We start from the raw sequence: 23910 nt of genomic DNA on the forward strand, positions 1-23910 counted from the left end.
TAATATTTTCAATACTTTTTACCCGTTTCTTTAGCTTTGTATCACAAAGCACGCACCCAGAAGCAAACTGAGTTTTTCTGGTGTTTTCTGGTGGCTGCTGATCCGAGCCAAAGAATGGGCCTAAATACTAATATACGCCTTAAACTCTGACATCACTGTCTGTGACAGGGCTGATGTGAATGTGTGTGACCAGTTCTTCTGGACCCCCCTCCACCATGCGGCGTACGCCGGGCAGCGGGAACTCATTGAACTTCTGGTGAATGCTGGAGCTAACGTCGATGCCCCGGCCCTGGGCGGAGCCACGCCCCTCATGAGGGCCATTGAGACGTCTCGAGTGTCCTGTGTGGATTTCCTCATCGAGGCGGGTGCCAGTGTGCTTGCAGAGAACAAGAGAGGTGTGACGTAGTTCAAAGCCTTGTACCTTTTTCTTATAATGCCACAATGGAAACACATGATTTTGTATAATTACTCTTTAACTCTAACTCTCCATCAACATTTACTCTAGAGGTCTCCTTTGTGGCGATGTATAACGTACCAGCATTCATATCCTGTCTTTATAGGCTCATTGACTGCAACCCTACATCGTAGCACTTTCACATCTATGGCCACTTTAGAATCACCGTGTCTCGTTTAACTGCTGATTTTACTTCTGTACAGAGCAAAGCTGCCTTGATGTTGCCAGAGATTTTGCAAACCCTGTGATAATCGACTTGGTCAAACAAAAGATGGATTCTCTGCCTAAACCAAAGGACAAAGCAAAAGGAAAGGAGGCCGAAGCTAAAAAGCCTAAAGCCAAGGTACACAAATAATCTACGACTTAAAGGAGACCTTTGAAACACATTAAAATCGTTTGCCTTCAGACTTTCCCTGTTATCTTTGTTTCTCTAAACTGTATCTAATGTTCACTCTGTACTATAGGAATATAGCAAGTCATGGTTCTGATATAGAGCTTTTCTCCTCTGTTTGAGCGTTCACAGCATTTTCACCATACAAGCGCGTTTTCCTGTGCCTCAGTGCTCTTTCACACTCCCACGCTGATGTATGCAGCAGGGGCAGCTCTGGGATCAGCGTCTGGGCCACAGAGACAGCCCGCTCTGTCTCCTGATCCCCATCATGACCTCTAAATCATGTAAAACGACACACGCTGGTTTTGCTCTCTTCTCCCTCGTAGCAGCAGGGAAACCCGAGCCTGCAAAGGGAGCCGATTACTTAAAGCTGGGCACTCGTACGCAAATGACACCACATGTGTTTGGTTACAGCTACACCGAGCTGGTGTTTAGATTTGTATTCCCTCTAACCAGGTCACAGTCGGTTCAGATGTATTGATGTTGTCATTAAGACCCTGAAAGCAGCAGGTGTTTGTGACGCGTTCATAAATAATCAGGAGTATTTATAATTCAAGGAAAATATCTGTCACACAGAGAGCCGACGAATCACGGAGCGTTTTTCTCCGAGCTCGGTCGGAGGCGGTATGAGCTGCTTTCACTGTTTTCTACAATAAAGGGCAATAATCCTCATCAGGCCCACTGGAATTCACAAACTCTCTGTAAATCATGCACCTTCAGCACTGTGTGTGATTCAGAAGAAGCCCCGTGGTCGTCCTACCCTCTAACCACAGCCGTGGGAACATGTGGGGGCTTCTGTGGGAATTACACCACTCTCAGTACCCGACTGCATGTTGTTCTTGTTTGTCTTTAAAAATTAGTTACATGTGAACAAAAAAATTAATATTTGTCAATGAAAGAATAATTACACTAAGAAATATAGGACACACACACACACACACACACACACACACACACACACACACACACACACACACACACACACACAGCAGCTAGGGGATGGGAAAGGCAGTTTGATGCCAGCAGAGCCAATGATTACCTGATAACAAGCTCACACAAACAGCACAGAGCTCTGCAGCGTCTGTGGTGAACGCCAGAATATCCTGATGAGAACATCAACACCCGTGTGATCGGTGATTAAGTTAATAATGGGCCTTTGTGCAGAACGATTGGTGTAGCAGCAAATTCTTCCCATGACCGCGCCTCACATGTAGACGGGGTTTTACAAAAACAGCAGCCGTCAATATCCAGCTTAGCCACAGTCCTGGCCAATCAGATGATAGCCTTTTTTGACATGCAGTTGGCAAAGCTCAAGTTTCACGTCCTGCAGCCTGCAGACAGTTTTACCTGCGTATGCTTTGACAATGCCAGTGATAAACATTCATTATTGCGATGACACACTGACACAGCGGTGGAGGCAGATAGGCTGAACACCTGACGATGATGGCCGACAAAAAGAAACAGTCGAATCGATGCAAATTGCTTAAAGCAGGCCTAGATGATCTCCAGCTGCAGCTTCACAGGACCTTCAGTTCAGTCTAACTTGGTACCATCCAGAGGCAGGATCACATCAGCAGCAGGTAGCAGTGATGCAAACATCTGGCAGGAAGTCAGTAAAGTTAAAAAGCTAGTAAAGTTCACAGTTCTGTGAATAATTATTTGCCCCTTTCCTGATTTCTTATTTGTCACAATAACATGTTTTCAGATCATCAAACAAATGTTAATATTAGACGACGATAACCTGAGTAAATATTCATTCAACTAAATGATCCTACGTGGAGCTGTGTGGAAAAGTCATTGCCTCCTAAAGCTACTAAGTGTCAACCGTGACAACAACTGCAGTCAGTGATAACGAGCAGTGGATCCTTCACTGTGGATCCTTCACTGTGGAGCAACAGTCTTCTTTGTAGAATTGTTTTAATTCAGCCACAGTGGAGGGTTCTTGAACATGAATTACCAACATGCTGGTGTGTGTCAGATCGTTGTCCTGCTGCAGAAGCCAAGTGCACTTAAGCTGCAGTGCACGAACTGATGGCCAGATATGCTTCTTCAGGATTTTCTGGTGGAGCTGAATTCAGCAGGTTTGACAGTTGTTTGATGTTCTTTTCATGGAAAGCCGTGCTAGTTTTATGCCGGCGTAACAGGCGTAACGAGAGCTTTGCCTCGTCGGTCCACCGAGTATTATCCCAACAGCTTCATCACAGTGTTTTTTGGTGGATGTGAGCCTTTCTGTTCTCTTTGGTCAGCAGTGGTTTTCTCCTCGAACTCTCTCATTTTTGCCCCGTCTCCTTCTTACTGTTGAATCATGAACTCTGACCTTAACACACACAAGTGAGGCCTGCGGTTCTTTGTTGTTCGGGGTTCTTTTGTGACCTCCTGGATGAGTCGTTGATGTGTTTTTGGAGTCATTCTGGTACGCCGCCCACTCCTGGGAAGGTTCTCCATTTGTGTACAGTGGTTCTCATGGCGGTTCGCTGGAGTCCCAAAGCCTTACAAGTGGCTTTGTAACCTTCTTAAGACGGATGTCAGGGACTTTGTTTCTCATCTGAAACATCCGAGCCATGTAAGTGTGACATATATGCAAAAACTAAGAAATCAGGAACAGGGCAAATACTTTTTGTAGCACATTTATATACAAAATAAGTTTTGTTACTGATGCTCCTCAGATTCCTTCACCAGGTTTTCTCAGTCCAAAGTAAACATTAGCTGTCCGGTGCTTTAACAGAGTACTTCTGTTTCCTCGGTGCAACAGCTAAATCTTTGGATTACTCTTTATCCTGCCTCTGCACCGTTACTGAAAACCATTGAGCTTTAATCCTCAAACATAACGTTTATTGTTAGCGACCTAATCTTGTGCATTTGGACATCTCTAGCTGCCTTTAACCAGCCTGAGTCTGACACTTTGTATTGAACACAGCGAGTATGCAGAGGCTGCAGAAGCTTTGAAAGTCTTGGTATTCACTACAGGTTGCTGCTGCAAAAGTCGCTGTGCAAGCAGAGACGTCGTCTGCAGCAGCAGAGAAGACTCCACCCCAGAAGGATTCAAATAGCGTCGTCCTGCAGAACACCAGCATCACGACTGGGAAAACCAAACTCGTGGACATCACCTTTGTGCCAAAGACGGTGAGCCTCTCCACCGTTTACAAGAAGACGGCTTAATGTGTCTTCTGCTGCCGGCTAGTTGCAGCAGTCACAACGTGCACAAACCAACCCTGCATTAAGCCCGTTAGTGCACACATGTTCCTGAAGAAGTGACTGTGTAATTCCACTTCTCACTCTGACTGTTTTTGTCTCAGGTTTGGGGGAAGCCGCCCACCACCAGCCAGCTGATGTCAAAGATAGAGAGAAGGAATAAGCACCCATCCCTCGAGGTGGACTTTGACGACCTCGTGATGCCTTTCAGCCGCGACCTCCAGGGCACGATGCTGGAGCTAACAAACAGCGCAGAGTAACAGGCAGCGAGGTTAGACAGAGGCTGACATCTTGGACTGAAATTATCATAATTGTGGATGTTTCATCTTTTCCACATGGCTTCTTTTTTCTGCCTTGTTGGACATCGTGCTTTGAATAACGTTTCCTTCCATCGCATCAGGTTCCTGCTGCTTTCATTACGGCTCTGTGCCCGTGACAGACGTGGTCACAGGTTTGATGTTTCCAGGTTGTGCGTCTCTAATCATCGATGTTATAACTCAGGATTGCCTTAAGAATATTTTTTTCTTTTTTAAGGAGGCACGAGCATCCACTTGGACTCAACGATGAACCGATTGGACATAATCAATTCACTTTTATTGTTTCCTTTTAGGAAAATTTGTCTCGGGCACATTTATCACAGCCAGGTGATTAAACGCAGACAGCACTGCACAGTAACATGTGGCAAAGAACAAAGGGCTTGTGGCCCTGATAAACTACATTGTAACTCAGGAAGCACTGCAGCAACATGGTGTATGGATAACATTATATCCACAGGGTCAAAGGTCATAATGTTGTTTGACAGCATGACTCAGAAGGATGAACTGTGAGCCGATCTGCTGTAGTGTTGTTGAACACGTTTTACAAACTGCAGCTGTTTTTCGGTGATACGCATCATCTTTCACTGCTTTTTCTGCTGTCATGGCAACAACTTTGCATTTCATGAGAATGAACTTTATGGGCCAAATGTGTGATCGCTTATTTTAAAAAACTGTTTGTTTGTTTATTTCATGAAACAACATTTATTTTGCTTTTTCTTATTTTTGCTCATATTTATGCTGCTATAATGGCTCAATGCGGTCATCTCTGACACGCAGAGTGACGGGAACGATGGGTTGTCAAACCTGAGGCCTGGGGGCCAGAATCAGCCTGGCAAAATCCCCTACTCGGCCCACTGGATGTTTTTGGACTTTTAACTGTATTTTCATCAAACCTACAGCTGTCCTACTAATAAAGACTCCCTCCACAGCTATTCATAACACAATAATGAAGATAAACAATTAAAAAACAGAAAAGTTCCTGTTTTCTCACTATCGACTACAAAAAAACATCTTCTTTTTATACAATGTATCCACAGTAAAATGAATAAAATGAGACATTTTCTGTATAAAATATTCCACTCGATGGCACTTTTGGCAATGAGCCCCTGGAACCTTTTCTCTAATTTATTTCTTGCAGGTTCAGAGTTGTGCTGGAAGATTTCTTTCATTTATTACAGCAGCATTTTTGATCATGTAGAAAAGCTAAGGAGTATTATTGCAGTTGCACTTTATTTTTCTTATTCTGAGACATCTCAGGGGTTGGATGTGCAGCTAAATGAGGTTACAGTTGCAGAAAATGGGGTATTGATGTTTTTACATGAATTTGTCTTTGCTGGTTTAAGAGGGGGACAAATATGTGGTTTCAGACAGTGGATGAACTGAGAGGGTGCAGCAGAGATAAAGAAGAACTTATTTTGGGTTGTGAATCATGCAAAGCTACTCTAGTGGTCTGCAAGAATAGAAACATACAGAGCTGGAAATTAGCACAGTATGTGAGTGAAATAAAAGTGTGCAGATGCTGCAGATGGTTCAAATCCTGCCAGCTCTGCAGTAACTGTGCCTGCAGTGAGAGAAAACAGATCAAACCTCATGCTTAAGACGTCACACAAAGAAAGAAGTCATCATCGCAGCCTGTCAGGGCTCTCACGTCGCCTTCGTGTCGTGGTGATTTGGTCCTTCAGCCCTGTGCAGTTCCATCTTTGTACCAGCACATGGCGCTGTTTGCCAAGTTTTCCAAAGCAGCGGTCTGGTTGTTTATTAGAACAGAAAACTTGGAGCAAGCTCTTGTGTTTCGAGCACAGAAAGGCATCAAAATGGCAGCCGTGTGTGTTCAGCGAGCTCCTGGTTTTCTCCCGAGAATCAGATGATTTAAAATGAGCGAACAGAACATGATGAGGAGCGCCTTCATCGTCCTCCTCGTTTCATCTTTGCCCAGATTACCTTAACGATGCTGTGTCTGAGCCCTGTTTGGATAAGGCTTGTGTTTTGGATGTTTACATGAATGCAGCTACAGGAAACAGACATTTCTTCTGCTTTAAATGTCGCATTGAGGCACACTCCCATCATCATCGCCACCATCACCTGATAAAATTAGATTGCAGCGTCCTCGAGGTCCATGGGGACGGAGTTATATAATCAAATATATCAGCAGAGAGGGAGGGGGGGAGGTTTGAGGTTCTCAATACGGGCCCGGGATTGTTTAAATATACATAAGCACAACGCCATCGATGACAGTGGAGAGAAAGAGGGGACGAGGGGGATGGATGGAAGCAGTGAGACAGGCAGAAAAAGGCGCGCATGTATGTAACGATACTCAGAGAGACGAATGGAGACGGTGAGCAGGGGAATGGAGAACATATCACTGAAAGCCCAGCAGTGCCATTCATAAAGAGACCCGAGAGATGAGGGAAGGTGAGGAGTGACGGCGAGGAAAGGGAAGGCAGAGGCACACGGGGGGGGAGAGCAGCGGAGGGTGATTCAGAGGATGGGGAGGGAGCACGACGGAGGAATGGGAGTGGGCGGGAGGAGAAGATGAGGGCTTTTCTAGCACAATCAGTGGCACACAGGTTAGAGGGAGTAAACAAGGCTGTGATCGCTGGCTGTGATGCAGCGCGTCTGTTAGGGCGTCGGCTTGCAGCATGTTTGCAGAACCACTCGGAGACACATGCGAGCGGCTTTGAGTTAATGTGTCATTAGCGCAGTCAGGAACAAGCTCTCCTATTTGAACTGTCTGTGTGAGCGTACAATGAAAGCGTGCCAGCTGAACATGTCTGAGAGTCGCAGCCTGTTTGGAGCCTCTCCCTCCTCCCCCTCCCCTCTGCTGAGTATCAGTCTGAGCTGTGTTGCAGGCAGCAGCACTGCAGTCTCTCAGCTCGGGCCCTGCTCCGCTTACTCAGCACTTCAACCCTTCACTTCCCCAAACAGCCTCTGGGGACAAACACAAAAACACACACTATATTATATTACTGCTGTTTGTCACATTAGAGCATTATTGATGTGTCATCATTTGCAATAATCGTGCCTTCATAGAGACACAAATGTGCTCACATATGCATCCAGTAATGACATACATGCATAACCATACACGGACTCATTGTGCACATGCACGACGTGCAGTTGTGTCTGTCTGCCTGTAGTCTCCAGAAGCATCTACACGGAGATCCACATAGACACATAGGTGTTAGCTTAAAAGCTTTGATGATGAACAACATTTTGGGTTAAAAAATCTGTTTTTCTCCGATTTCAGGGTGAGATGGTCCAGTGCTCGTGACTTTTCTCACCAATAGTGTAAATATGGTAGCCACGCTATGGCAAAGCCCTGTCGACAGCACTGTGCAGATCTGTATCCATTATTGATGCGGGAGTCGTGTTTCACGCTGAATGTGACACAACAGGAGAACGTACAGTAAGCTCTGCCAGCATCTTTTGTCTTTGTTTAGCACCTGTGCAGGTTTACTGTGTGTGTGTGTGTGTGTGTGTGTGTGTGTGTGTGTGTGTGTGTGTGTGTGTGTGTGTGTTGCAGTGATTCATCATTCATTAGTGCAGCGTTGGCAGTGCCATAGATCTCTTTATCTTTCTCAGCTTTAGATTCCAATTTGCTCCAGGCCTGGAACTTTTATTATGAGAGTATTGATCTGAATTTCATAGTGAGACCAGTAACGCTGGGTGGTAAACAGAGGATGGGGTCTTGGCTCACGTAAGCAGAACAATTCCTGGGAAAGACACCAAAAGCTGGTATAATAAATATCTCTCAGGATGCATGGCAGCTGCAACCATTTCACTGACTGTACTTTGATTTAAGAAAAACAAAAAAACAGTATTTAACGGTATTTTAAGAAAAAGAGAATAACAGGAGGCCAAAGGAACAATATTTGATATTACCAGGTGTGTAAAGAAGGGTGAGTATTCTACTTAAAGAGGACCTACTGTGCTCATTTTCACCTCTATGTTTTTATTCAATAACTTTTAATGAGGTTTTCCATGATTCACTGTACAAAATAATCCTCCCCCATCTTTTTCTGTGGAATGGTACAGCCCCTTATTACAGATGTTTCCTGAAACAATCCTATTAGCTGTTCCTTTAAGCCAGCTTTCTACTGATTGGCTGCCTGTTATAAACAAGCAGGTGGGCGGGGCTGCTGCGTTCACAAACAGAGCAACTGCTGTCCTAACAGGTAATGCAGTACTGCACATTTTGGTATTTATTAGTTAATAAGTCAGTACAGGCGCAGTGTTGCAGATACCAACATATACACACCGATACCAGTATGTGAGACGTAGACTGTGCTTCCCTGCAAACAGCACGTTGGATCAACCTCAGGTCTTTAAATGTGCTGTAGGTTTTAAATAAAGTAGACAGTCAACACAAATACGCTCTGACATTTTTCATACAGCAGGTTTAACGTATATTTTTTAATTTCCAAGAAGATAATTTTATACAATTCAAGAGGTCACATAATGATATCAGAGACTAGAAACAAAGTATCAGTCCTATCATGCTGGTATCAATCTGATACCCATACCAGCATTATTGATATTTGCATCAATCCACTGACCTCTAATGTCAGCTTTCCCTGACGTCACCTGGAGCCACGAGTAGAAACATGTTAACATCAGGAGAGCTTAGAGCCGACAGGTTCCTGCGTTTCTCCTGGATACATGAGACCAAATCTGATTAACACGAGTTCAGTTTCATGACTTGACCATGTCAGTGTTGTGCTTTTGTTTTCAGTGGGACATTTTGGATTTAGAGGACTGATAAGAGCACTTTGATGTCCTGTGTCCGAGCCTTTGTGTGCGCTTGGTTCTCACTGCAGTGTCAGCTGTACTCCCCAAACTGACCTTTGAAAATACAACGAAGAGAGATGGTCACACACACACACACACACACACACACACACACACACACACACACACACACACACACACACACAGACTCACACACACACAGACACACAGAGTTATACACACACACACACACACACAGAGTTATACACACACACAGAGTTATACACACACACACAGACACACACACACACAGAGTTATACACACACACACACACAGAGTTACACACACACAAATACACACACACACACACACACACACACACACACACACACACACACAGTTACACACACACACACACACACACACACACACACACACACACACACACACACACAGAGTTATACACACACAAATACACACACACAGACACACACACACACAGTTACACACACACAGAGTTATACACACACAAATACACACACACACACACACACACACACACACACAGACACACACACAGATACACACACAGACACACACACACACAGGGCCTGCTCAGTGGCCAAGAGAGACGTTTTAATCAAACTTCAAAAAAACAGCCATAAAATATAATAATATAAAATCTAAATGTTATATAAGGAGTTGTTAGCAGGGCTTCCTGATAAGCCTGTAAATAATACAGATTAATGTTACTTTAAAAAAAAGCCACTCATGCGTCAAGACTGTGAATGAACTGTTTTAGTTTTGCTGCCATGCAAGCACTCGTTTTATTATCTAATTAGGAGTCTGAAGAGTTCTTGTCATTATGTTTCCCATTAGCATTATTTCCCTTAAAGCCCCACACATCACACACTTACCACTGCCACTGTCCTCTCACTCTGAATGGTAATGATACAGCCGTGGCTGTGGAGCACAGGATGCAGAGAGGAAACAATGAACCGAATGCCAAGCATGCCTGGGTTTCTACAGTGTTCCTGGTTTTATCATGTACGAGAGAAATGTGCTTCAGGGTAGAAGAGAAGGAGAAGGAGAAGGCTTGTTGTTAGGCAGCCGGTAGGTGATAAAGAGGAGGAGCGTGAGAGGACTGAAGAAGATCTGCATGGAGGTTATGACAGGCGAGGAAAATCACTCAGACACAGTGGAAGGTGAGGATAAGTTTAGCGGTGAGTAAAAGTGGGAAAAGGGTGTCTTTCAAACAGAAGGTGGCCTTTAATGAAACTGCAGGTATCATCGTGGGTGTCGGTACAATAGGCTGTATTTGGGTGTGTCGATTCAAATATGAGGACGCAGCGATCGAAGACAAAAGAGAGGTGTTTTCCCCAAACCGTGTAGCCACTGCAGAGCCCAAAGCTGAGCGATTTCTTTTCTGCAAGAGTTTTGCTATGCTGCTGCTGCGCTACTGAATCGATGAGGAGAAAGAGGAGGAGGAGGGTCAGCCTGGTATAGGGTTGTTTTACTGCAGTGGAGGCTCTCTCTCTGACTTCACATTGATAGACCCCATATCTTTCTCTCTCTCCCGTCATTCTAACTGGAGTCTCATCTATCTGTCTTTGCTTGACTCGCTGTCTCTCCCTGTCCTTCTGCCCGGTTTTCCCCCAGGCGGGACCTTGCTCTCTGATACCTGGCGCCCCACTGTCCACAACTATTCTGGCAGCCTTGGGTGAAGTTGTCTCAGATTCTTGCAGTGTGCAGACTTCCAGCATCCAGCCAAGATCCTACACTTTTCCTTATTAGCTGCATCAGCGTCTGCCCTGTACTAACTTGGCACATTTGCACAAAACTTACTCTTCTAGAGTTTGTTTGGAAGGGAGTTTGTAGGGGGCAGTGGTAGGGATACACTGATGGATGGGTTTTTCACCTTATCAAACACACTGTTGGGATGATCTACGATGAATAATTCAGTTCAATTCTATTTATACAAATCACAACAACAGTCGCCTCACAGTGCTTTATATTGTAAGGTCGACCCTACAATAATACATACAACCCAACAATCATATGACCCCCTATGAGCAGCACTTTGGCGACAGTGGGAAGGAAAAACTCCCTTTTAACAGGAAGATACTTCCAGCAGAACCAGGCTCAGGGAGGGGCGGGGCCATCTGCTGTGATTCATTTGTTTCTTGTTGAGAGCGTTTTGAGAGAAAGTGTCTGTTTACATCCAGCTGCCTGTTATATTGAGACGCTGGGTGAGATCGTTACAGAGTAACGTGTGCATAGAGAGGAGGTCGGGGAGGACAGGCGGGTTAGTACTGTGTCAGACGTGGAGACGCAGGAGACCCTTTTTTCTTCCTCTTTCAATCATGTTTTTCAAAGTATGACCACAATCATGACCAAACTGTTTACACAAATATTATGCTATTATAAAATGTAACACAAGATTACAGTTTCACTCACCAAAACCAAAGTGACACAGCAAATCATTTTGTTAGACAAGTCGAGTAAAACTGGTGTTTTACTGAAAGTGTGGGGACCTTTAGTGAAGTGAGTGCAGATTTGTCATAGCAGACAGCTGTCAGCTACACCACATTGTTTCTGCACTAACTTTAATCTATTTCATGGATTGGTGACTATCTGATAGACAGTATGTAAGACTGGGCAGGGCTCTGTCTGGTTTAATGGTGTGCAGTACAGGAGCTCCACTGTGCTGTCTCCATTCCTGCTCACCATGTACACCCCAGGACACGCAGAGAAACACTCTGACCATTCTGCAGTGGTTGGATGTCTGGAAACGCGGTGTCTGCCAGAGAGTAATTATTACTGTATTATTGTTCTTATTTAACATTTGCTGTAATAAACAAATTCCCCGTATATGGTATAAATAAAGTAGTTATCGTCTCTTCTCCAGGATGATATAAAAATTCCCTCCCTGCCCAGCTGTCATGAAGTGGGAACGATCAGTAGAGGCTGTAAATGTTTTTTGTATCTGGCTGTAAGAAGGTGTATTAATACTGTAAAGTTGGGCATTTTAAAATTGGGAGTCTGTGGGACTGAATCAGTTTTGGAGAAACTGCAGGTTCATTAAAGTTACCACTTATGTCAAAGAAACAGCTTAAACACAAACTTTGTCATTTGCACCCTTCTTTGTGTAGATTAAATTAGATAAATGAGCAAACGTTAGAGTTGCTGCTTTTTTCCCCCAGAGCCAGGCTAGCTGTTAGCTGTTAGCTGTATCATAAAGTGGGAAGGCTCCATCGGTGCCCTGTTGGTTCGTGCAGTAGGGTTTAAGTATCAGCTCTGTATTAGGGGAGAGAAATTCCTGTAGGTACTATTTTCACAGCAGGGTTCGATGACGAGTAATGCCGATGCTTTCAGTGTGCGGCGCTCTGTTCCTCATCGCTGATTCATAAAGAACGACATCTGTTTGAACCGCAAACAGCCGCTGATCAAAGCTCAGCTAATTCTGATTAAGAGCATCACACAGGAACTCGATGCTGCTGTTTTCTCTACAGTGCTTGTATTCTGAAATGTGTACAGTATTTTATGTTTTTGTCTCTGTTGAGGTGATCCCAGCGGTGTGTGTGTGTGTGTCTGTGCACTGCACTGTGCAAAAAAAGGAATTCGTTTAGTTAATGCACTTAAGGTTTTTAGTGTGTGTTTCTCTTCCAGTGAGTTGTTGGGAGCGAGAGCGTCAGAGACAGCAAAATCTGACAAGAGAGAGCAAGAGGGAAGCTGATGGAAGGGAGCAGGAAACCAGACCAAACATGGGCACAGGTGACGCACAGAGGATACCCAGTTTCCATAGCAACAGGCAGGTGCAAGACATTGGGAGCTAGTTTTCGATCTGCTGAGGTGAAACATTTGCATGCTCTTTGCAGTGTGATTAGAACGACGCTCACACGAGTGCAATGGCAGAGCTTCGTGCATTTTCGGTCATAGATGTGAGAAAAGCACACGTGTGAAAATGGTCTCCGTCACAGAGAAGACATGATTGGCCAACCAGCACCGTGACTTTGCTGACCCTGTACTGGGAAATGCCTGACGCATTGGCGATACAGAGGGAAGGGGAGGGGGATGAAAGGGGAGTCGACAGGAAAGGGGAGAGGAGGCGAAGGATGAGGCAGGAGAGTGAGATTAGAGAGGAGGGGGTGCTGGGGGAGAGAGTGTTGATCTGTACCCTGGAGCTGCAATACATGATGAAGAGGAGGGAAGAGAGACACAGAGGGGGATCGCTGGGCTAGGGTGAGGACAGGGAAGGAGAAGAAAGCAATTTCAAAGAATGAACAAGAGAGGGGAGAGATTAGAGCAGGACGTGAGGAAAACTTTAGAAAAGGCAGATGCATGCAGGGTGTGCTGCAGAAATGCTGTTCATGCTGTAAAGAGCCACAGCTCCTTACAGCATAAACACTTCTGAGCGCTTGTTTGCCTGAATGATGGTCTGCTGTGTTGCAGTGGAGGCTATACCAAAGTGGCTGTACCACAACAGGACTTTACATTGTGATGTCGTTGCTGTGTATCCTGGTGCTGTGCATCAGCTTGATGTCCCCCATGTAGAGGAGGTGGCTGACGGTTGCTCCGTTCTGTAGTTCTCACTGAGGGGTTCAGGCCTATGCAGAACAGCAGTAGGCACAGAGCATCTCCTTGGTAGATCCCACACTTGATGGTGACTTGTGGGCTTGAAGTTGGCCTTCATTGAGTTCCCAATGAAGGCTCTTAGGCTCCTGTTTTAGGCATGCCAGGATCCAGGTGTGGGGCATCGAGTCATAGGCCTTCACAGTGAGGCTGGTTTTGCAGTCTCGGGCAATTGCTCTGTCTATAAGTAGGTGGAGTTTCGCCCCTTTGGTATTCCTGCCCATTCGTTTCTGTGCCCTGCTCATGTGTCTGTTCATCTTAGCTGCTATGATGCCTCCTTCCACATGATACTGAGGCAGGTTATTAGCTGGTATTTTGATGGGACCGGTCCTTTCTGGGGATTATTGAGGATCAGGACACTCGGGGTGTGTCTTATCTACTAGCAGCTGATTCATTTGTGCTGCCAGACTCATAGACTGCAATCAGCTTCTTCAGCCAGTATCAGAATCATGTCAGGCCAGGTGCTGTCCAACTCTGACCCTTTCTTGGATGTCTGCCGCTGTGATACTTGCTGCATCCTGTTCAGAGACGTTGCTGTGGTCTGCTCTTAGATCCAGTAGCCACTGAGCATTGCTGTTATGGGTGCGTCCTTCTCCCATGTGCTCTTCCAGTCTTGGTGGTGCTGTTCTCATATTGTTCTCCTGCCACTGAGAGTACACCCTGGATGGTTCAGTGGAGAGCAGCTGGTTTCTTCTCCTACTTTCAATCTCTCTGGTTTATCTCTTCAAGATAAGACTGTGAGTCTTTGCTCGGCAGTTTCCAAGGTGTGAGGATTTTGCTGTACTTGGCATCCCTTTCTTTATCACACCTTTCCACTTCCCTCTGCAACGACATGAGGGCCTTTAGTCTCCTTTTCCATGGAGGGTACTGCTCCAGATATTTGAGATTCTAGTTGGACTCTGATTATAAGTACTTATCGTGAATTTTTGTTTAATGTAAATTTTACATGAAAAAGTTCAATTCATATTTAACTTTCAGGAAAACATTTTCTTAAATATTAGACTTGTGTTAGCAATATAGCATGTCCATGTGTTAACATGTCCATGTGTTAACATGTCCATGTGTTAGCAACATAGCATGTCCATGTGTTAGCATGTCCATGTGTTAACATGTCCATGTGTTAGCATGTCCATGTGTTAGCAATATAGCATGTCCATGTGTTAGCATGTCCATGTGTTAGCAATATAGCATGTCCATGTGTTAGCATGTCCATGTGTTAGCATGTCCATGTGTTAGCAATATAGCATGTCCATGTGTTAGCATGTCCATGTGTTAGCATGTCCATGTGTTAGCAATATAGCATGTCCATGTGTTAGCATGTCCATGTGTTAACATGTCCATGTGTTAGCATGTCCATGTGTTAGCAATATAGCATGTCCATGTGTTAGCATGTCCATGTGTTAGCATGTCCATGTGTTAGCAATATAGCATGTCCATGTGTTAGCATGTCCATGTGTTAGCATGTCCATGTGTTAGCAATATAGCATGTCCATGTGTTAACATGTCCATGTGTTAGCATGTCCATGTGTTAGCATGTCCCGAACGGTGTGAACTGTCCAAAAACTAAAATTGTTTCTGTGCAAAACAGCGAGAATATCATAGTAATGCACCAAATAGTTGCAGGGATATTTAAAACGGACTGACCATCTGGAAAGCTCAGCAGCTACCGCAGACAAACAGGAGGTTGCATCAAATAAAACAGAGCATTACCAAAGAAAACCTGCGCAATATGTACGTGCAGCTTATTCTGCCATTCTTGTCATTTTTCACTTGTCACTTTTCAGCACAGCTTTAGTTTAATTAATGAACACTGAAGCATCAAAAAAAATCATTCTGGTCTATTTGAAATTCCTGCAATGGGCATTTATCTGCATTTGTCTTTAAAAGCAAACAGAAACGTCTTGATCTCCATATCCTGACGAAGCTGATTGCATTTCTCTGCTCACTGGCCCTAGTCATGCATCGGGGCAGTGTCAGCTGTTCAAACATTACCACACATTTATATGCAGTTTCATGTATACACATATGCACATATGGGAGAGAATTCTGAGTTTATTCGACAGTAATGTGCCACTTCCTGTGAGCTAGCCAGGAGGGACTTTAGATTCTGGGCCAGTGCACCCTCATCACTTCTGCTCCTTTTCTGCTCTCAGTTCTGTTGTAACATTACATCGAGTTGTATTACGTTACATTTCCTTACCTTGTGTTGCTCTATGTGACAGCGCTTGTGCATTTGTTATTGTGTTAGTTTGGGACGATATCTTCCATAACCTGCTCTGTCCAGTTGTTCCGCCTCGGTCTGTCTCTGCTCGGTTGGAGTGAAGTGTTTAAGGACAACGCTTCTATGTCGTTTCCTTGTTTGAGTCACAAATACCACATACCACTCACAGGATGTAAGCCTGTTCTACATGCTTCATCCCACACTAGCAAAAAACAGAAGACAGAAAAGAAGGGGGTGGGGTGGGGAGGTGGGGGTTGCAAATAGATCCAAAGAGGAGATGAAAACAGGAAAATGTGGGGAGAGCTGGAGCAAACAGAAGAGAGAAAATACCAAAGCTAAGGATAGAAAAGGAAAAAGAATAAGGCCGGGGAGGCGTAGCTGTGCGGGTCGATTCACAACCATTCTCCCTCTAACGGTCCTCCTCACCATCGGATGCAAGACCTTCAGTCTCACACTCATCAATGTCACCACTCATTCCTGATTCATCAATACCTCAATTATCAGATTGAATATCACTCTCCCCAGTGGGCTGGCTGAGACTGAGAGCTATTCTTCATGCACGTCCCCGTTGATGCACATTTGCTTTAGCTCCAGTTTAACCTCCTAGGACCTGCCGTCCACATATGTGGACATCACATTTTGGGTTATTTAGACCAAAATACTCAATTTTGCTCTACAAGGGCCTGATATCCACTCACGAGGACATTATGCTGCTACTGTTCTATCAAAATTTTAAACGAATATCCTCATAAGTGGCTCTCATTTTTCTTAGAAACAAAAATTAGGTAAAAAAAAAAAAAATCTGGTGATTCTTTGTTTTTACATTCATCGGGTCCCAATCAGCCCAAATATCAAAGAGAAATTAAAAATGCTGCTGTGGAAGAGTTCAGGCCGTTAAAGGCAAAGCAACATAACAGGCCTGCACGCAAACCGTCAGAGTCAACACACAGAGCTGCTACAAAAGATGAGACTCAGTCATGTTTATACGATATTAGCACTCCACTGAGACACGAGTTCTTCTTAGAATAGTGCTGAAACTTACTACACGATGACTTGGTATCTAAATCACTCCTCATGGTGACACAACAGCACACGTGCTAAAGCCTACAGTTGTGGTCAGATGTTTCAAATACACTCATCATGGCATGAATGTCGTGGTAATTTGGGGCTTTTAATGTTTTCTTTGAACGTTACCGTTTCCAGGGTGGAATGGTTGCATGTTTCTCTAATGACATTTAAAAACAGAAACTAGGTGCCACAGAGAAGAAGCCCTCGCTCCAAAGTCAGCACCTTCAAGCTCAAGTGACATCTGGAGCTCCCCACATGGACAAGCCAGATGCCTTGTGGAGAAAAGTTTCATAGTCAGATGAGACAAGAATGGAGCTATTTGTCCACAGCGACAAGACGTATGTTTGGAGGAGTAAAACTGAGGCTTTCAAACTCTGTATCAGCTGTGGAGCACGGAGGAGGCTGCATCGTGCTCTGGCACTTTTTTGCTCCCAGAGCTACTGGCAGGTTGTAAAAAATAGATGGAATAATGAAGGAGGAGGACAACCTTGATATTATTAAATATCACCTCAAATGACCACATAGAGGGTTGCATTCAGACAAAGTTTGATGTTGCACCAGGATAGTGATCCCAGATGGAAAGGATACAGCAGGCTAGCAGTCCTGACCTTTGTGATGGACTGAGCAGCGAAGGAAATTTAGGCACAGGTTAAAGTCCAAAAAAAGGATTTTTTATTTAACCCCAAAACCATAATTGGTTAAATCCTGCAAAAAGAATCAAATCTTGGGCCCATAAAAGAGGTCAGAATAACAGAACTCTGCTCAAAGTTGACAAAAATACTGATAACACAAACAAACTGACCTAACTTAACAAGACAAAGGGAAACTTAAATAGAGGCTGACCAGCCCACAAAAACACAGAAGGGTAAAACACACAAAACCTAACTGAAACTAACATAATGGACTCCAATTCCCCCCCATGGTCCCGAGTTATGGAATGAGCCAATTTGCAGCTTTCCATCAAGGCTTGCTCCGCCCCTTTTCCACCTCCTGGCTCCTCAGTCAAGCGACTGGAGCAGCTGCAACTAAGGTAACTCAGAAAACAAAGATTAAATCATGCATAACAGTGTAAACTGAAATGTGCGCACTTATTTTAGAAGGCAGTGTTATGTAACAGCCTCTGCACTAACATGGTGATATTACCGCTGTGTGGCTGTGCGTGCAGCCGTCACACCTCAGTCCCTCTGAAATCTGTGCACTAGATCCAAGATTCAAAGTGTTTATGTGTCACAAGAGAAAAGGCATTTCTTTGTGCAATGAAATTCTTTCTTTACTGTCCACCCACAGATGCCGAATAATATATACAATAGAAACAGAGCATATAAATACAAATAAATAGCTGAAGTCAGAAAAGGAGACAAAATATGGAGATTTGAAAAAGATGTGTGCAAAAGAGCTATAGCTCAATATGTAAGACGACCAGGCGTGCAAAATGGGTCAGCTGTTCAAGAGTCTGGTGGCAGTGGGGAAAAGGAGTTAGTGAGTCTGGATGTTCTGGACACTTCTAAACCTTCGTCTCAAGGGCAGAAGTGGCTAGGCTAGGCTAGGCTAGGCTAGGTCCCTATTCCAATGAAATGTAAAAATCCTGCTGAGAAGAGCAGTCAAACATCCAACCTGAATTATGCCAAGAGCTTACTGATGGCTACCAGAGGTGTGTGGTCAAGGTGCAACTACAAGGTCACACCAGCTTTGAAAATCAGTAAAAATTTCATATTACCTACAATTTTTTACAGATCGTCTTCAAACTTAACAACAATATACTAGGCCTTAGGGAGCATAAGTGCTCAGATTCACTAAGCATTTGACTTTCATAGTTAGCACCTGTGGTCAAAGTTGACCTGGAAAAAAAATCATATTGTAGCATAGAAAACACAACGGTGCCAATAACAGGCTGACATCATCAGATTGTGATAAAAACATCATAAAACATGAAGGTTTTAGTGTAACCATTAGCCTTTGGTAAGAGTTACAGTCTCTGAATGCTCTTGTTTCCCATCAAATCACAGAAAATATTTTTAAAAGCCTTTAAAAAATCCAAAAATATCCTGTGTTGTTACTTGGCATACAAAATTCTTGCTTTGGTTAACATGTTGCTATATCCAGCACCAACAGTCATGATATGAGTAAAACAGAGGCTTTCTCTTAAACAACCCTCTACAGTACATGTGTTTGTTTCTTGGCCTCTCTGTGTTTTTCTCACCTCCCCTCGTGGCCGGTGGCTTCCCTTTGTTGGAGGTCTCATCCTGTTAAAAGGGAGTTCTTCCTTCCCGGGGTCACCAAGTGCTGCTCGTAGTGGATAATGTGATTGTTGGGATTTTCTCTGTGATGCTACAGTCCAACCAGGGTAACAGAGATCACAGCACAATCAAAATTATTACAACCGTGTGTGATAGAATTGCAGACTTGTTACCTTTGAAATGGTCTCTTCAAAGACAGGGATCTGTGACGACTTGCAGTCAGATGCACCAAAAATCACCTAGTCTGGTAATTCTATATATATTACACTTACATATTGAATTAAAATGTTAAATGATAAATATAACCATAGGAGTCTGAGGAACGGAGCAACTGAAGGAAATCTTGGCAGTTTTGCATTAAGGTGAAAAAGGCCAGTCGCTTGAAGAGATGCAGCAGAGAGATATAAGTAGGAGAATCAACCAGCTGTCCTCCACTGAACCATCCGAGGTGTACTCTCGGTGGCAGGGGAACAATACGAGACCAGCACCACCAATGGGAGAAGGACGCACCCCACAACAGCAATGCTGAGTGTCTACTGGATCTAAGAGCAGACCACAGCAACCTGCTCTTAGATCCATGTCCAAGAAAGGGTCTCCAGCACGAAGAGTTGGCCAGCACCCGGCCCTGACATGCTTCACGCCTACTGGCTGGTTTTGCTGTTCACATAGATTGTTGATATTGTTCGTCAGTTTTCACACCCTGAAGCTGAAGATGGCCTTATAAGTACTGACAGTAGCCACCCACTGTTCAATAGTCGAATCAAATTGTTATGTGTTCACTGACTGTTATATGAAGTGTGTGTCCTTGTCTGGAAATAGCCTTGTAGGTGTTTTCATTTCTAATTTCAAAACAATGCAGATTTTCTTCTAATGATCATCGACTGCACTGTTAAGTTTAACTAATAGAGTCTTTCATTCCTTGACTTAATAAACTGATTCTTCAGCTACTCCTACGACATTTGTCCAGATAAACTTTTTGCTTTTTTGTTGTTTTTACTGTGCAGAATATAAACGTAGCACAAGATGCACTGAAGGAAATAAGCATTAACACGACAATATAAAAACACTGGAGTCCCGTTGATGTTGTGAATGCATTATCCTGTAGCAACACATTTAAACATTTTAAAGACCATTTTGTGTACTAAGACTGTTAAATAAAGTAATGAGTAAATGAGGATGTTTTATGAAGTGCAAACAGAAAATATCCTTTGAACTGTAAAAACTGTAAATAAGAGCTGGGCAGATGTAAATGCTTTATGTGGTTGAATGCTCAGGAACACAGGCAGCTGTAATCAGATGCAACATTAAAATAAAAACGCATCGTCGTGACGAGCTCTGAACAGACGGATGAAAAGCGGTCTAATTGTGTGCGATGGCTAAGTACGATGACTAAGGGCTGATATTTGAGGGAAATGAGGGGGGGGGGGGCAGAGTTTAGTGCTGAGTCACAGCACGGCTGCTGCTGCTGCTGCCGCTGCAGCGCCCTCCCCCACACTGAACTACTCAGCCTGGCTGACTAGCTTCATCTCTCATGCTTCATCCTGCCCTCTCTGTCTTCACAAACACACGGACACAGAAACATGTATATAACATAATACAGAGATGCAGCCTCTCCATCCATCACTCCCTCGCTGCCTCGCCTCATCTCTAATCTCATTCTTCTGCCTCAGTTAATTTTGTCACTTGCAGCTCTTTCACATCTCTTTCTATGTTTTTAGGCCGTACCTATTGTGGGTTTGTTTTTTTTGCTTCGTCACTCTTTCACAGCTCACCCCCATCCTCTCTCCTCCGCCTTCAGTTCCTCCAGCCTCCCACCTTCCTTGTGAAGTTTGTGTGAGCTTGTCTGCTACAGGGCTGATAATGCTGCAGCTAATCTTCCCTCCACTTGCTGTGTTTTGCTCTTTGACTGTGAGACAAAGCACAGTTACAGCAAAAGCTCCATCGCCCGAGTTCCCCAGACACACACACAGGTACACACACACACGTACATGTACACATACACATACATGCACACGTACATGCATACGTGCACACACGTACATGCACATGTACACATACACATACATGCACACACACACATACACACACAGGCACACACACACACACACACACACACACACAGGTACACACACACACACACATACATGCATACGTGCATACACACACACACACACATGCACACGTACACACACACACACACACACACACACACACACATACATGCACACACATACACACGTGCACACGTACATGCACATGTACACACACATACATGCACACACACACATACATGCACACGTACATGCATACGTGCACATGTACACATACACATACGTGCACACACACACACATGCACACACACGTACATGCACACGATGGATCAGTAAAGACTTCATTCTCTCACTGAGAGCTTTTAATTCATGTCTTTAGCATCTTAACATCAGAACTTAAGGCGTGTCATTACATTCAGATGCTAAACAGAAGAGACCAGCTCGCCCTCAAATCCACAAGGAAAGACTTTAGACCTTGCAGCCACAGTTTGCTCTGTGGTGAAGAAACTGAAGGATAAGCAGTGCCAGGGGGAAGTTTCTGGAAATAGGCTGGCAGTGCATGTTTCAGACAACTGATAAATCTGTCAGATAAAAAAACAAATAAATAAAAATGTAATTCTCATAACACATGAAACTGGATTAACCTGAATCTACCGATGATAATAATACTGTCGTCCAAATCTCTATGACAACAAATGTCAATGATTTTTCTGAATCACTGGACGACAAATCCAGCTGTTTTCTACATTCATGCTATAATAATGACTTACTGCTGTAGAAAAACATTGTTAGTATCATAGTCCCAGTCTACCCAGTGTCTGAAGTTTATATTCCTGACTCCTTTTTCTTACCTTCTGGTCATATTTTTGATGGTATTGTTCTTTGTGTATTTTGCTGTTTAGTCATGTTCTCAGTTCTTGGTTGTTTACAGTTTAGTTCAGCTGTTGTCTTACTTACTCACCACGTTTCACTTCCTGCTTTATTTTAAGGATTTGTGCCTCGTGTTCAGTTTACTTCCCCTCCTCACATTTTCCCAGATTGTTTGCCCCCGTGTGTTTCCCACAGCTGTGTCCAATCCCATTTTCCCTCAGTGTGTATTTAAGTCTTTTGTTGGTTGTCAGTGCGTTGTGATCCCGCGCTGCTCTCTGGTTTTCTTTGGTTTTGTGCTTTTGTGTTTTTCCCAGATTCTTGGATGTAGTTTCCTCTTTGGACTTTATTTTCCCAGCACACATACTTATTAAAGGCACACTTTAAGTTTTCATTTGGATCGAGTCTATTTAATCAAAAACACAAACAAGAAAACAACCAGCAGAAGCAGAATGAGACTTAGCGTTTGTTGCAGCTTCACTGAAACCTTTCGATTTTGAGAATGTAACCATCTGCAGGTTTAAATGAGAAGTTAGATGTGCCCGAGGTTGGATTACCCACATGTAATTCCCCCAGGACACCAGACTCCCGGGGGCCTGTGAGTTTCAGGTTCACTGCATGTTTTTTGGTACTTGTAGCTGCAGATTTGGTGGAGAAAGCCCTGCATTGTTATCTAATGCTGTGGGTCTGTCATTGTGAAACAGTAACAATCTGAACCTTTTTAAATTCAGGGTTTTTTGTGCTTGCTGAGTTCACGTTACTCAGTCTAGTCATTCAATCTAATTACTACCACTGGACTAATGGGCAAAAACCTCTGGAGCTTGTAGAAGCAGGAGCTAAACAGCTTTGTATTGATCCAGATGTGCTTATAGACACGCTATAGATGGATTGTTTATCCTGGTTTTTCTTTTCTGTTGTCAACAACCATGTGAAAACTGTTTTAAAAACAGTTATGAATTATTGTTTCATAAGGTGTTTTTTAATTTATCATTTAAAAGAAGCCTTTCTCAGATGACACTGGGCCTGAGCCAGGTGCACCCTGGACTGGTGACCAGTCTGTCGCAGGGCTGACACAGAGAGATTAACAACCATGCATGCTCACTCCTGCAGACCTACAGCCAATTTAAAAACACTTATTAATCTAGCACACTTAACATTCAGCTGCCAAGCTAAATACCAGCCTCGGCTGCACTTCTGTTTAGAGCCAATGGCTAATGCTAGTGTGAAATTAAGATGGCAAACCTTAAATATTATGGCTGCCAAATATTAGAGGGTAACTGTTTGGAGCAAAGTTGCTTGGAGCCGTCCAACGCAGCATCTCTGCTATGCGTCGGTCAAATAAATGAATTGTTCCTCCTTTTCTGTCTCATCTTGCGTAACAGTAAACATATTGCAACTCAAAACTCAGATTTATTCCTACGAATATTCAGAAAGTAAAGACAGTCAGTCCATAAAACATTTCCTAACTGGGACTCCTATTAATGAAATAATGCTGACAATAAGTGGTGTGTGAGATTGTTGACCTTAGTTTGCTCGAAGGTGTGTCCTGTACTGCCAAACAAGTTCAGTATACTCGGGCTGTCTCTCCCCTCATGCAGCTTCACCTCCATCAGCAGTCTCACAAAGTGTTTCCACTAAGTAGTTATCAGCTTGATAGATCCACCCAGGGTTTCCCAGTCTAACTATGCGCGTTCCCATCAATGAGAGGCCGTTCGCCATATATGACCAATCACAAACTTGGCTGCTTGCAG

At 43.9% G+C, this 23910-nt stretch overlaps 1 protein-coding gene across 1 annotated transcript in view; it reads left to right on the top strand.

Annotated features, from left to right (window-relative positions):
• The window catches only part of ankef1a (ankyrin repeat and EF-hand domain containing 1a), a 35173-nt gene that overhangs the window by 8963 nt on the left and 2300 nt on the right, over positions 1-23910 (top strand). The window contains exons 8-11 of the mRNA XM_040016907.1: positions 169-395; positions 658-797; positions 3813-3968; positions 4142-4308. Coding sequence (XP_039872841.1) covers positions 169-395; positions 658-797; positions 3813-3968; positions 4142-4297 — 679 coding nt within the window. The 3' untranslated portion in view covers positions 4298-4308. The remainder of the gene's footprint in view (positions 1-168; positions 396-657; positions 798-3812; positions 3969-4141; positions 4309-23910) is intronic.

Source organism: Simochromis diagramma, unplaced genomic scaffold (assembly GCF_900408965.1).
Source record: "Simochromis diagramma unplaced genomic scaffold, fSimDia1.1 OVJJ01000802.1, whole genome shotgun sequence".
Taxonomy (NCBI): Eukaryota; Metazoa; Chordata; class Actinopteri; order Cichliformes; family Cichlidae; genus Simochromis; species Simochromis diagramma.